The sequence below is a fragment of the Struthio camelus genome, chromosome 22 (genome assembly GCF_040807025.1).
Source record: "Struthio camelus isolate bStrCam1 chromosome 22, bStrCam1.hap1, whole genome shotgun sequence".
NCBI classification, from domain to species: domain Eukaryota; kingdom Metazoa; phylum Chordata; class Aves; order Struthioniformes; family Struthionidae; genus Struthio; species Struthio camelus.
In genome coordinates, this window is record NC_090963.1 from 1048947 (window position 1) to 1064865 (window position 15919).

The 15919-nt window shown below is 45.2% G+C and overlaps 1 protein-coding gene across 9 annotated transcripts in view; it reads right to left on the reverse strand.

Moving 5' to 3' along the window:
• Positions 1-14993, reverse strand: part of CADM1 (cell adhesion molecule 1) — a 209394-nt gene extending 194401 nt beyond the window's left edge. For 5 of the 9 annotated variants that reach the window (XM_068916564.1, XM_068916563.1, XM_068916561.1 and 2 more), the window contains exon 1: positions 14721-14874. In XM_068916564.1, the coding sequence (XP_068772665.1) occupies positions 14721-14829 (109 nt within the window). In that variant the 5' untranslated portion in view covers positions 14830-14874. Of the gene's footprint in view, positions 1-14720 lie in introns of all 9 variants that reach the window. The other 4 variants (XM_068916562.1, XM_068916558.1, XM_068916560.1 and 1 more) reach the window with 4 other exon arrangements.
• Positions 14994-15919: the final 926 nt, after the last annotated feature.

The following is a 15919-nucleotide window of genomic DNA, read 5'->3' on the forward strand; positions in this document are numbered from 1 at the left end:
TCCCAGAATTCAGTAGGTGCTTTTAGAATGAGCAAGCTTGGTGAGGTCGGTGGCAGTACAGAAATGGCTGGATCTGTACTTTTGCAACACAGCAATACAAACTGTTTTTCCCTTCCTATGTTTTGAGGCAACAGTGGTGGGTACCTTAAGAAGTACCTCAACATCTTAAACCACGCCCCAAAATTCTCATTTCCAGTGGTCTAAAGCACAAGAACGAAAGATCTTCTGCAACATAAAAGATGTTTCTTATGACTGCAAAAAGCCATCTAGAATCGAGATTCCCCTAAGGACTATTTTGTCAAATCCAAGATTTTGTATTTAGAGCAACGCTTCCTAAAAACACTCATTTGAGAATGCAAGGGGTCTAGACGGATGTAAGGCGTTCTGGAAGTAACACTATTAAACAACGGTAGTTCAAGCAGAGTTTATTAGTCCATTAAAAAGAAACTACTAGCAAATAATGCATTTGTTTCTTCAACCTCAGTGGCAACTATTAACATCAGCCATTCCAAGCCCCCTGTGTATAAACTTACAGATGTTTTCTGTGTATATCCTCTCCAGTTATTCTTCATAATGGCATCTGTTCCTACAAAAGCAATCTGCCCTTCCCCCCCAAAACAAGAAACAAGCACTTTTCCCCCCTTCGTTAAAACCTTGCTTCACAAACTCAGTTGTTGCCAGACAGTATTTCCCTAATAAATTAGCACAACACGGTCACACCTAGCATGTCATTTGAACATGAAAACCACAAGCTTAATACCACACTTCCCTTAAAAGCGGCTAGTATGCATAGCTTGTACAGATTCTAACATAAGAAATTCAATTATTAGTCCACTAGCTGTAAGCTCTTTTGACAACAATATCTATCAACACTTACCATGTTTACAACTAAATCATGTAAAAAAACAAGTCAGTTCTCTCCATGCAGATAAATTGGACAAACACACACTAGAAAAAAACCATCCACTCCAGGAGAAGACTAAACATACAAAATCATATGTGATGAACAAAAATACAAGTTAGTACTCACGTGAAATTGCTAAAGACAACAGACAGTAGAAAGAAATAAACAGGAGCCATTCTTAAGACGTGGACTGAATGAAAAAAACCACACACGCACCCCAAAGGAAATGAAGGTCTACTTTATAAGCAGTAATTTATGTGCAGTAGTTTTGCGGAGCTTGGCTTCTATTCCACAGCTTCTATAGATTTTTCAGAAAAATAGGAACAAGTTGCTTCAATACCTAGCCAGAGCTGTTCATTCTCTATCTGCCTTTGAATTCCTTATAAATCCTAAGAGCCAATTTAAAATGAAAAGATACCAATTTCAGAGGTACTCTCTCCACCACACACTAAGATTTACTGTTTTCCTACATTTATTAAACTGAAAAAATTACTCTTTATCTAGTTCATTCGAACGCAACTTTCGCAGAGGTTAAGGCTAAAGATTTCCTAGACATCTTTAAATCAAGCAGGTAAGGAAAAAGTTAAGTAATCTGATTTTCAGCACAACAAAAACCACCAAGTTATTAAAACTTCATAATTGCTTTGGATTTCATCTTTAAGGGACACCAATTTCTTGGACTGCTACAAAGATATTTTATGTAGAACAAAGAAAAGCTGCATTTCCAACAGCTTCTCTTGTGGATTTAGTGACAACGAGAAGCACGAGTTTCAACATTATTCAGGTAATGAAATCCAGTAGAAGTAGTGAACAAACTACACTGCTTTTCAACAATATACAAAACAATATTCTCTGGACTCCGCACAGCATGTTAAAAAACTAGGTGGCAAAAAAAATTAATCTGCCTAGAGAACAAGTTGCTGTTAAGCTGACCTAGATTTTCCCTGACATCACGAAAGCACTGCACATAACAAGCAGGGTTTTTTGCTTTTTGTTCCTGCTGCACCCATCCTGAAAAAGCACGCTTACACCAAACAATCCTAACCCCAATGATCCTCTCAGAAGCTGAAGCCTGACAAAGCTGACACTTGCTTGAAACTAGGAAAGACGGGGGAAGGGGAGAGTTATAGAGACCACCCAGCCAGCAAAACAGGCCTCAAGGGGGATACCTCCAACAAGTGCACACAGCCAAGGAAGTGCCTACAAGACAGGACTACGGGGGGTATCATCTTGCACCCCTCCTGGGAAGTCAGCATGCTTGAATACCTCTCTAAAGTGCCCGTATACCAACGCACACAGCATGGGGAATAAACAGCAAGCGTTAGAGATCTGTGTGCGGTCGCAGGCCTTTGATCTTATTGCAAATACAGAGATAGGGTGGGATAGATTGCATGACTGGAATGTTGTCATGAATAGCTACATACTTTTTAGGAAAGACAGGCCAGGAAGGTGAGGTGGTGGAGTTGCCCTTTATGTGAGAGGACACCTGAAACGTATGGAGCTCTGCCTCAGGGTGGATGATGAGCAGGTCAAGAGCTCACGGGTAAGGATTAAAGGGCAGGCTAACATGGGTGACACTCTTGTGGGTGTTTGCTACAGGCCACCTGACCAGGAGGAGGAAGCAGATGAGGCCTTTTACAGGTAGCTGGAAGCAGCCTCCCAATCACAGGCCCTAGGTCTCATGGGGGACTTCAACCACCCTGACATCTGCTGGAGGAACAACACAGCAAAGCACAAACAATCCTAGAAGTTCCTAGAGAGCACTGATGATAACGTTCTGACACAGGTGATGGGAGGAGCCAATGAGGAGAAGTGGGCTGCTGGACCTTGTACTAACAAAGAAGGTCTGGTTGGAGATCTGAAGGTTGGGGGCAGCCTTGGCTGCAGTGATGACAAGATGGTGGAGTTCAGGATCCTGTGAGGAGGAAACAGGGCAATAAGTAGAATCACAACCTTGGACTTCAGGAAAGCTAACTTTGGCCTCTTCAGGGACCTTCTTGGAAGAATCCCATCGGATCAGGCTCTAGAAGGAAGGGGTGTCCAAGAGAGCTGGTTAATATTCATGGATCACTTCCTCCAGGCTCAAGAACAGTGCATCCCCTATGAGCAAAAAGTCGAGGAAAGGGGGCAGGAGACCTGCATGGATGAACAAGGAACTCCTGGCAAAACTCAAACATAAGCAGGAAGTGTACGGAGGTGAAAGCAGGGACAGGCCACTTGGAATGAACATAGGGACCTCGTCGGAGTAGGCAGAAATGCAACAAGGAAGACCAAGACCCACGTGAAATTAAATCTGGCTAGGGATGTCAAGGACAACAAGAAGGGATTCTTCAAATATACCATTAATGAAAGGAAAACTAGGGAAAACGTGGGCCCGCTACTGAATAGGGCGGGGACTCTGGCAACAGAGGACAAAGAGAAGGCAGATACACTGAATTCCTTCTTTGCTTCAGTGTTCACTGCTAAGGCCAGCCCTAAGGAATCCCAGACCTTGGAGACCAGGGTGAAAGTCTGGAGAAAGAAAGACTTTCTCTTGGTCAAGGGGAATCGGGTTAGAGATCATTTGGGCAAACTTGACACCGACAAGTCCACGGGCTGTGATGGGCTGCACCCACAAGTGCTGAGGGAGCTGGTGGACATCATTGCTAGGCCACTCTCCATCATCTTTGAAAGGTCATGGCAATCAGAAGAAGTGCCTGAGGACTGGAAGAAAGCAAACATTACCACAGCCTTCAAAAAGGCAAGGAGGAGGAGCCAGGAAACTACAGGCCTGTCAGTCTCATCTCCATCCCTAGAAAGGTGATGGAACAGCTGATCCTGTAGGCCATCTCTAAGCATATGGAGGACAAGAAGGGGATCAGGAGTAGTCAGCATGGATTCACCAAAGGGAAATCACACTTAACCAACCTGACAGCCTTCTATGATAGGACAAACGACTGGATAAACGAGGAGAGAGCAGTGGATGTTGTCTACCTGGACTTCAGCAAGGCTTTCGACACAGTCTCCCACAACATCCTCACAGGCAAGCTCAGGAGAGCAGCTCTGTGAAGAAGGACCTGGGAGTGCTGGTGCACAAGTTGACCACGAGGCAGCAATGTGCCCTTGTGGCCAAGACGACCAATGATATCCTGAGCTGCGTTGGGCAGAGCGTTGCCAGCAGGTTGAGGGAGGTGATCCTGCCCCTCCACTCAGCCCTGGTGAGGCCCCACCTGGAGTACTGTGTCCAATGCTGGGCTCCCCAGGACAAGAGAGACATGGCACTACTGGAGTGAGTGCAGTGAAGGGCTACTAAAATGATGAAGGGATTGGAGCATCTCCCACATGAGGAAAGGCTGAGGGAGCTGGGCCTGTTCAGCCTGGAGAAGCTGGAGAAGAGAAGACTGGGGGGTGGGGGGAGGCGGGGATCCAATCACTGTGTGTATGTATCTGAAGGGAAGGTGTCAAGAGGACGGGGCTAGACTCTTCTCCGTGGTGTCCAGCGACAGGACAAGAGGCAATGAGCACAAACTGAAACACAGGAAGGTCTGTCTGAACATGAAGAAACACTTTACTGTGAGCGTGACTGAGCCCTGGAACAGGCTGCCCAGAGAGGTTGTGGAATCTCCTTCCCTGGAGATATTCAAAAGCTGTCCAGACACATTCCTGGGCAATGTGCTCTAGGTGACCGTGCTTGAGCAGAGGGGGTGGACCAGACAATCTCCAGAGGTCCCTTCCAACCTCAACCATTCTGTGATGACAAACATTAACAGTTTTGATGTTTGTGAATCGGCTTTCTATCCAACTCCAAGAACCCCAGACAGACAGTAATCAGCAAATGGTAACAAAAAATGGCGTTGCTCAGGATCCCAACACTAAGTAACGTTATGAAGTTAGTCTCAAATCTTCCTCCCATTAAGCCTAGAAAAGGGATGTAGGCATCAATGCTTTTAAGGAGTTGCTGACACCTAGAAAACCACGGCATACTTTCTAGTTAAAAAATCATTTATACAATGCACAGCACTGCCTATTCTCAATTTGGCTAAAAAGATCATCTAATTTTATATAGACTTGGGAAAGGAGGAGGGGCAACTCTCAAGAAATTCTCTGCTTCTAGTAAAAATTTTTCTTCTGGCATCATAACTTACATCCATGTTAGCTAACACGGATTAAGTTTTCAAAGAGACAAGAAATGGGAGCACAAATCCATGACCCAAATCATGTTTTCAAGCAAAATAACTTTAAAAAGAAGTTTAAAAAAAAAAAAAAAAAAAAAAGAGCTCTAGCAACAGTTCTCTAAAAGAGAATATTTATAATATTTTAGTTCTTCCTTATAACGAATCTACTTAGAATGAGCTGACCAACTTCATCATCTAACTCCATGCAACAACATAGGGTTTCTGTGCTGTTTATGTTTGCTCGAGCAACAGCAATTTTACTTAGGTTTGTCTAAAGTCAACTTTATCACATCAATGGATCATCTATGGCGTAACAAAAAAAAAAAAAAAGCCTCACCTGAAGCAATGTTTTAACTGGAACAATTAGTATCGTTCTTAAAACAGTACTCCTGAAAGCAAGCAATTTTATCTGCCATGTCCAGAAAGAAATTCGAAATTGCTTTCTGCTTTAGGAAAGTGAAGGGAAAAAAAATACTTGCAATTCTTCTAAAAACTTCAATCAATTGAGCTAATCCATACATAATGCTGAAGTGAACAAGTGTGTAACCAAAGACATTACAGTTGTGTGACTTCAAGGGGACCACAGATAAGTGACTTTTGATGTTACAGAGCACTAAAAAGAATAAGAACTGGGATGGATGTCCACATGCAGGCATAACAGAAAGCATAAGAAACAGAACTGTGTGGAAAGGAGGAAAAGTCTTTGCAATTAAGTTATAAACAAGAGCTACCTGCTTTTCCTCCTCAGTTCGACCCAGCCATCCAGTTTCAACAACTTTTAATGAATGAAGAGCAGCTGTGGCCCAGGAGTTATCCCATAATAGATTATGGCAGGGGAGTGGGGAGGGGAATAGCTTTTAAGAAAGTCACATGCCTTTTCAAGGTCACAGATACATCAGTGTCACGAAACACATTTAAGGAAAGTATTACTGCAATAAAATGTATGAAGTGAAAGTGCCATCTCTGCAATTAGAGTTAGGAACAAACATTCATCTTCTCGGATACAGAACAAGGGCTGGGAGAGAATGACATCGCTTTACTTTCACCTTTATTTTAGTGCATTAGCCCACATCTCATGTAAACACTCAGACTGCACAAAGACAGTTTTCTTTCTAGCCTAATTTTAGCATAGTCCTATTTACCTGTAACCCCAACTTTAAAGCTTAACATCACTAATATTTAAAAGTGTTCCAAGAGGGAAGCTGCCTGGCAGCCTCATCTAAAAAAAAACAGAAAAGCAGCAACAAGCAGTTTCTCATGCTTGATCCGATTACTCTGATCTCTCTTTTGATGCTGCAGACTCAGACTCATATTTCTCTTACTGGATGGGGGGAGCAGGGGAGGGAGGGGAATGTCACTGTGCTGCTTGACATTTCCCTATTCCCTATCACAGTCCTGAGAAAGGACAGACGCTGCAGATAATAAGAATAATGCATACGAGGGGACTAAGACACTCATCTCCTATATGTCCCTGGTAGAGATTTAACACAGGCTGGTGTTACCAACAGCCCTCAAACCACTGTTTGAATTAGAGGTGATCTTAAAACTCTCTCGCTAGAGAGGTGGACAAGTTCTGCGTTGCTCTCAAATGCAGCATGTTGTGCATCAGATCATAATTATAAATACCATCAATGCTTTAACAAAAAGATAAATGTGTTGTTCTCACACTAAGTTTTGAGATCTCTCAAGTCCAAGCTCATATCAAAAGTTATCATGTTTCAGATTAGCATTTAAGTGCATTTTTGTGACTGGAAGAAAACCAGCACAAGTAAACATCCCAGAGAAGACTAACTTGTGGCACTCGGTGACAGCTTGGGGAATACAGTGACATTTCCAGCCCGGATGCAGACCTTTGAAGAGATTATAAATCAGATTCAATCACTTACAAACACTGCTTAAAAAAAAAAAAGGGGGGGGGCACAACAAGATCAAGGAGGTTCATTCATAGTCATAACCTGAACCTAAGGTTTTATATATCCAGAGCTTGAGGAGCACAAGTGTAACTTTAGGAGGCAACGCTGGCCTCATGGATATCCTCAGGCTATCACAGGTATGTTAGCCTCACCATTAGTCCTCAAACACTCTGAAGCTAATCATTTGCCATCACCACCTCAGCACAGCAAGTCACCTCTAGTTACTCCCTTATCCACAGCATCTTAGACAGTCCATGCTTGAACTCCTCACCCCAAAAATAAACACGTGCACTTGCACAAAAATACTGCAGAGCTTGCATTCTGTTTCAAATTCTCTCAGATTTTACAGCAATATAAGTTCTACCTTCATTCAGAACATAACATTCATAAACCTAACACACTGGAACTGCACCTGAATTCTGTAAATGAAGTTACAGCCTTTCCCTTGCCACTACTTGAAAACTGGTTAAGGAAACTGATATCCAATTTCTTCTGATAACCAGATCACGTTGCAGGTAATCCCCCCCCCCCCCCGAAAGAGATGACATACTGCATAGTCCCATATACTCTCCTAAAAGCTAGTGAGCTAGCTTTTTTCCTATAGCAGCTTAAACTGGTACACTTATCCAGACACCACTAATGCTGTTATCAAATGGATTTTTTAAAGAGTTCCCTCATCTTCAAGATGCTGTACATACAAGAGGCGAGAGAAGTTCGCTGTCATGTAAGCTAATCAGTGCCTGAACCTTTTCAGAGAACGTGAAATTAACTGCCATTTCCCTTTTCCAAGCTTCCATTGCTGTCAGTCAAGGATTCCAGAAAAAGCAACAGAAATTAAACACTTTTGCCATCCTAGAGAAGAATCGGGTCAGTAATATAACTGTTCAGGGCTAGCCTTTCACGCTGGTTTTGTCAGAGAAAATAAGATTTGAACACAACTATTTCCACTGCTAAACATACCTAGATTTAAAAATATTTTCTATCACATACAGCTAAGAGCCTGTTTTGTCCTCAGTACTTGTACTTGACTTCTGTTGCCACAAAAGCTGCTAAGTGACAATGCCTTTTTTTTTTTTTTTAAAGGTAGAACCCACAAAAATGTTCATTGTTATTTTAAAAAGATCCCTCCCTAAAACAGTGGTGACCAATATTGTTTCCATCTATCCTGCAGAGAAAGTCCTATGAACTGGGAAAGCTGCTTATGCAATTCCGGTAAGAGTGCTGCAGTATAGAGAGGCTGAAATTATCAACACACAGCCTTTAAAGGCAGGAACAAAAAAAGCCAGAACACCTATATATGCAAATACTATCAAACAGCAGAACACCGTGAAAATGCAAGTGTTTCCAGTAACAAAAAAAATATCCAAAAAAGTAAAATCAAAGAGACCTTTTAGTTAAGCTACAGCCCACGAGTTTCTTATATTTCTGAGTGAAGACAAAAGCTTAAATCTCATTTTGATCCGAAATACCAGCACCTTAAGGGGGACAGAATTTTTGAAGTAGATTTACCTTCAAAATTCAGAAAGGTCAGAATATTTCTATTATTCAAGTTTTTCAACCACATAAGAACGTAATCGACTAAAACCAACTTAAGGGTCAGCTGGCCCAATCCTACAAAGTCCTGGGCTCGTGTCTGAGGCATGTAATTGATTTAAGCTAGCTAAGCATATGAGCCAACAGAAGCTCCCAGCACAACCTAGTCAAGGGTTTTAAATAACTTAAAACAAAAAAGCCACTCACTACAGCAGATGAATAAGCGATCGAGTTGAACATCGATTATAAGAATTACTGCTGCTCACAATAATATTCTCATTGCTCGTGATAACATATTTGAAATAAGTGAAAAATTAATCTGAAATTCAGATTTTCAAAAAAATTCATACAGCGTAGTATAACGCACATAGCGTAGTTACCGAATATCTAACTCAACTCCCATGCAAAGGCTTAAGACAACAACATAAAGTGCAACCGAATAAGACGACCAGCAAGTTCAGTAGCTAACGAACACACGAGAAAGAAAAACTGTTAATGTTCCAACAAAAAAGGTAGAGAACAGCACACAGATACCACTCATGCGTAGCCAAGTGTCAGAACAGGAACTAACCTGCACTTGCGTAACTTGCAGTCTGGGTTCTCTCATGCTTACAAAACACTGGAATATCTGAAATTCAGGCACAAGGCTGAAATGCAAAAGCCAACTCATCTTGAAACATGGGCCAGATACCATTCACCAAAATATGCCCCAGCTGACAAACTCCACTGAAATACTGCGTCAAATCCTCAATTTGATTGAAGTCTCATCTTGTTTTCCAAAAAATAAAAAAGAGCCTGTTGCACAGGCAGAAACATCTTGTTTTCACCAGCATACTCCCCTCGTGTACTATCTTGAAGCCAAGCACACCAGTGCCTCCAAGCCAGCAATGGCCGACCTTCAAAGGGATCTGCACTGGAGCTCCCCATTAGCCACAACAGCAGCTGCTACCTGCAGCAGCACACAGTTAAGTCTCCAGAAAAGTAACTGATTCATGAAATTTAAACAAGTACATGCCACTTACAAGCACAACATACCAGTTAGGTTTTCTCCTTCGTTACGGGTTTCCAAATAAAGTCTATTTTTTTAATGCTAGGGGATTGGCACCACTAAAGACTAGCACATAGTATTCCACAAAGAAAAAAAATACAGTTTATTCCACGTAGCATCCAGTTTCTCAGAAGAGATACAGATTGCATGTCCAGCTCTGCTTGTACCCTTAAACCACTGCATATTTACTTACTGGATGAATTCCAGCTAAACTGAATGCTGTAAACTTAGAGCCTGCGTTACATTTAAAGCTTCAGAAGCCTGTTAAAATCATATGTCTCTGAACCACAGAAAGCAACCTCCCTTTCTGGAGGCCCAGAGCCCCTGCGTTCAATACGAACAAAAGTACAGTAACACATTTTATCAAATATGGAAGAGGTACATCCCTTTTAAAAAGTAAAACTATCTCAATCTCTAGAAAAGCTAGCAATAAGCATAAAAAGCAAGAAAAATCTGCCTATATATAACATCAGAAAGATTTTTTTTTTGCAGGGTTTTTTTGAGCAAGCACATTATGCGCATTTAAACTGTCATTGCAAACAAATAACATATCTAGTCCAAAATACACAATTTATTCTGGACGGCATTAGACACAGGGTGAAAAAGCTGATCCATTTTTAGTCAAGCAATAGGGCAGAGAACGCCTGCATGCCACTGCCCCACAGAACACTTTTTTAGTTATGACACAGACCTGAGGAAGCAACACCTGGTCATCTTCAGTTACTGAGTCAGAGTTGTTTGATTATAAAGCCTTCTTTATTTCCACACCCAGGAAAAAAAGAAAAAGTGAAATATAAACAAAGGAAGTAGTAAAGTAACACCAACAAACCAAAAACTGATAAAGACTGATGCTCAAAGGAGCATGCTTTCTAGGCTCCTGTCTATGCTACAGTCTCAGGTACAACAGAAGAGTCTTCTCAGAGAAAAAAATCAGCAAAAGTAACAGCTCTTGCCAAGTTGTATAGCAATGTACAATATTATCAGCAATTAATTTTAAAGGTGTCTGGCAAGCCAAAGGTGCTAATAACTGACCCCCTCTTCAATTTAGGTTGTGCACAGAACAGAACTGAACATTCACTAGTCTTCACAGCTTTAGAAATCATGGGAGTCTCCTTGGCCATGGTCTCTGAGTCAGGTTGTCATGCGTATAAACCTGTGTTCAACTGCCTACTGCAAGACCCAAATGAGCCCAAGCTGCAATCCAGATGGATTACTTTATTTACTAGCCTCTTCTTTGCAACTTTTCTCAAGTGTTTGCATTTCACACAGACCACCACCAGAACAAGAACATTAGTATATTTTTCAATGGAAGGGCTCAGCCAAGTCTCAGTGAAACAGTTGCAGATCAGAAGACTTTTGTCTTGCTTGCATACAAAAGCTCCTTAGAAATTCACACGTATTTACAAGAGAGCCTGATTAACGCAGCCTCAGTAGGATTATCAACTGCATTTGAGGTCTTTTTCTCTGGCCTGATGCTTAGGGGGCTTCTTTGATGTTGTAAGATACAAAGAGCTACAGTTACAACCACGTCTTGTCCTCAGACACGTCCTTATACCTTTATATCCTTATGGCCATTACACTCGGTGCCATTACTAGGTTTCATTTTGATGCTGACTGTCTCTCCATCTCCTGTGGCTTCAGTTGAAAAGTTATTTTTTCTAAACTGCTATGCAATATTGCTATACACTGTTAGACAGATGTTGTGTTCCACCCCAACGCTGACTGCATTTCAACATTAGCTAAAATCATTCTTCAGCTCTCTTTCTACTTCACAGAGGTGTTATGAAGCTTAATTAACTGTAAAGCATTAAGATCAGATAAAAAGGTGCCACAGAACTGTGCATTCATCTTGAGTTACTAGCTTATTTTAAACCGAGTCCTAACATTGCCCATCCCTGCCCCAATTACCCATGCTTAAACCAGTCGCAAAGTAATTACAACACACTCCAAAGCACACTCCAGACTTCTGCACTCAGATCACAGGATTCCACTCAAGCAGTGAGAGAGCAGTAATACTACTGTACCTTGCAGAGCAACAGATAAAGGAGAAAGGTAGACACAACCCTCCACAGCCATTACCATGCGTTTACCACCACAAAAATAATTTTCTCTTCCAAGAGTACTGGAAATCAACAAACTAACCGCTTTTAAAAGGCGGAGGGAAATAGGGAAAATGGAGGTCCCTGGTTTTAAGAAAACTTCATCTAAAATACAGTAAAAGCAGAACTTCTGCTATTTCATCCTTTGATTCATGACAGAGCATTAAAATCCATATACAATTATCTTCTAACAGCAGCACATTCTCTATTCATACTGTGTGATGCTTTTCACTATCAGAAAAATGCCAGCTACACAGGTCAGGCATAATCCTTTTAAACTGCAGCATGTGAACCCTGCCTACCGCTCCGATATTCTAACTCAGGTTATATGCATTAGCTGAGCTCCATTTTACAGGTTCACCAAACCATACAAGCCCTTTTTCAATAAATAAATAAATTTTTAAAAAGGAATTCAAAATATGAGATGAGATGTTTAAGAGTCAGATAGCAAAACAACGAGCACAGTTATCCTGCAACAGGGCATTTGTTTTTCTGTTTTGTTTCAAGTGATAAATTCTCCAAGTCAGATAACTGCACGATTCATGATTCATTCATTTAGCATAAAGCTAAACTCATAAAAATACCTTTGCTTTAAGATATGCGCCACAAAGCTCATCTTGTGACAAAAACATCTTAAAAAACTACGAAGACAGCCCATTAATTTTATAAACGTCTGGGTGCCTACTGCTGAGTGCAGAGAGTCATGCTAAAGCGACACAAGTGTTTCCCCATCTTATAATAAAAAGATCTGCCACCAGTGGCTTGTTTCCATCACTCACTGCTACTCTCACAGACACTTAGGGCTGCAGAACAGCTGAATTCAGAGAACAGACTCAGGCTTCAGGGCTTCCAGAAAGGGCCAAACACACCATTAAGAAACAAAGTAATTTTCATTATCAGAGCTGGTATTCAGGCAGCAGACACCAGCCTTGTTTTGGAGGATGATGATCTCTAACAGAAGGTATGTAAAGTCAGAATAACGAGTTGAAAACGACACTAGTTTCCCCCTCCACACACACACACCATCTTGCTGAAAAGGCCATTGGGGAAAACTGGATAAAGCATGTACAACGCACACATGAATAAAGCTCTTTGTTCGGCAGAACTGCCTGCTCCTTTTATTTTCCCCTTTTCATATTAGTTAAATCCAACAGATCACTCAATAGCTCTCTTGTTCTTCCAAAACGTCCCAGGCAAATAATACTAGCTCCTCTCGTCGCACAAGTCAGTAAATGAAGCCTTGTACGTCTCCAGTGACACACTGTAAATATAAAGGGGCATTAATGAGGGATATTTTATCAAAGCCATCAGGCACGAGTGCAAGTCCCTCCTGCGGCTATTCAGTTCAGTGCAGAAGAAACACAATGACGGCGAGGCAGCACTCTGTGGAGCACATCGCCGAGAATATTATCTTGTTCAAGCTGCTGCACAGAGCTTGTGTCACACGGCTGCAGAAGGTGCCCCAAACTGCCCCCACAAAATGATCTGCCGAGGTTCCACTTACTACTCAGTGCTATTCAGGCAGTTTTATTAGATAGCAAAAGAATTTATTGTACGAGACAGGCTTAGGAAACCCTATTTAGTCATGTTTAATTAATGTCCATTTAATCCAAAGCAATCATCTCTGGCAAAAGCATCTGAACTTGATGAAATGGATCAGGTTACCACAAAGAACGCATTTTAAACAAGGCTCCCATTAATCACTGCGGAAAGCAGAAAATGGAAGCCCATCGGAAGTTGCACTTTGATTCCAACAGGTTTGAGCTCTCGCACGCAGCCTCTTCAGGCGGCTTCCAAATCCTCGCCAGGAGCAGGAGGGCTCCGAGGAGGCTACGCTAGCAGAAGCTCTCCATTGCAGCACATGAGCCAGGCTTAAACGAGCGCTGAAATACTTTCTGAAATACTGTGAACAGAGAGTTATGAAGGTGGAGGGGGGATTGCGCACACCAAGTACTTTTTAAATACGAAGGCTCCTCGATAAAGCCACGTCAAGCCCATAAGATAGACAACAGTAAGAAGCTGCTTCCATGGTAACCAGTAACAGACTGCCCGTGTAGCTCTGACACGCACTGGTGAGCCTAGAGTCGCTCCTTCACCAGCCTACAGATTCCTTTCGTGAAATCGATCGTACGCAACAAAATATTTACATGTAAGAGCGTAACTACCCACTGCACCACTCCCTTAAGCGAGCTAGAAACTCGCAGGCTTTAATATGCGAGAGTCGGAGAGCCGCGCTGGGCATCTGACGGTGGCTCTCTGCACCTAGCATGTCTCAGCCAGCACAGCCAGCCTATTGTTCCTCTATTAATGCACCACCGCAGCCGCACGTACGCACTCGCACTTCACCGACAGCGGCTCTTCCACAACACAGCAGCGCGACGACGCTTTTCAGGAGTGTTTTATTGAGACTATCAAACTTGGACACCAAAGACGGGGAAGTTCCGACCGATCCAGGTCTGCTAAGCCCGCTTACCCACCAGCCGACACGCTACATCTCTAACGATTCACACGCGAAGCTTTCAAAGAAAGAAAAACGAGACCCCAAGCCCCATCTGATCCACCTGATAGGCGTTTAGCCCATAAAACAAACAGCTCTCTCTCAAAACACGGCCCTTTTTAAGGGCAGCTTAGCACCAAACAGCCCTCAGAGGGCTCAGGCGGGCACGGCGCTCTGCCCGGCCGCTGTGCGCCCAGCCCCGGGAGGGCGCCGGAGCGCGGCGCGCCGCAGGGGCCGCCGATCGCCCCCAGCCGGCCCCGCCGCTGCCCCCGGCGGCCGCGCTAGGCCCCGGCAGGGGGCAGGGGCCGCCAGGCAGCGCCAAGCGCCGCGTCCCGCCTTTGTTACCGGCCGTCAGCGCTGCCCGCTCCGCTGGGGGGGGCCCGACCCCTTCCCCGGGAAACGAGGACGACGGGGCAGAGCCCAGAGCGGAGCGCGGGGAGGCGCCGGCCGTGGGCGCGGCCCGCCCCGACCCCTCTCCCCCCGCCCGGCAGCCCCGGGACAGGCCGCGGCCGCGCTCCGCGGCGCCCCCTGCGGGAGGGGCGGGGCGGGCCGGCGGCGCAGCCCGCTCCTACCTCTGGGGATGAGGGCGGCGGCGGCGAAGAGCACCAGGAGCGGCGGGAGGAGGCCGGCGCCGCCGCCGCCGCGCGCGGAGGGGCCGCTGGGCTCGGCGCGACTCGCCATCTCCGGGCACCTGCTTCGTTCTGGCCGCGGCGCCGGCACCTAGCGACCGAGCGCGCCGCTAATGAGATGCGCCCGCGTCACGCGCCAAGGGGCGGCGCGGAGCGGCCGCCCCAGCCCCGCCCCGCCGCGCGCCAAGGGGCCGAGGCGAAAGTGCGGCCCGCCGTGCCCGGCGCAGGGCGGCGGCAGCAGCAGCAGCGCCCCCGCCCTGTCCCGCGGCGCGCTGCGGCACCTGCCCGGCCGCGCCCTAACGGCCCGCGCGCGAGGCGGCGGGAGGGGGAGAGGGAGGGGGGAGCGCCGCGCCCTAACGGCCCGCGCGCGAGGCGGCGGGAGGGGGAGAGGGAGGGGGGAGCGCCGCGCCCTAACGGCCCGCGCGCGAGGCGGCGGGAGGGGGAGAGGGAGGGGGGAGCGCCGCGCCCTAACGGCCCGCGCGCGAGGCGGCGGGAGGGGGAGAGGGAGCGCCGCGCCCTAACGGTCGAGGCGACCGGGGTGGGGGGAGGGGGAGCGCCGCCCCCACACAGCCCCCTCAGGGCCTCGCGGCAGGCAAGGGCACGTTTTCTCGCGGGGGCAGCAGCAGGGGTGCTGGGCCTGGAGCCCCATCACCACAGGCCGGCCCAGCAACAGCTGACAGCAAGGGACCAAAGCCCACGCAGGAAGAAGAGAATAACTGAAGATAAGAAAACAGCTCCTGTTTCTCATGTTTGCAATTGGGTTGCTTGGGGAAGAAAGAAGACAGACATGCCATACGGCTGTGACAGATAGTTAATCCACTCGTGATTCATAGTTGATACAAGCTAGAATTAATATTAAAGAAGAAATGGAGGAATTTGCAGGGGGGAAAAAATAGTCTTGCTGCATGGATGGTGCAAGCTCAAGCCCCACATTTCCAAAGGACAGCTGGGATGTAAAGCAGCTTTCACATGCTATAACCCTCAGCTGACTACCAAGCACAAGATCTAAAGCGCACTTGACACATGGGGCTCAACAACTGAAGATTTCTGTGCCCTCAGAGCCACCAGGTGCTCACAGGCAGGAAGAATAGCCACCTTGAACAGAAGGTAGAGACTTCCCCACACGGGTGCACATCATTAGG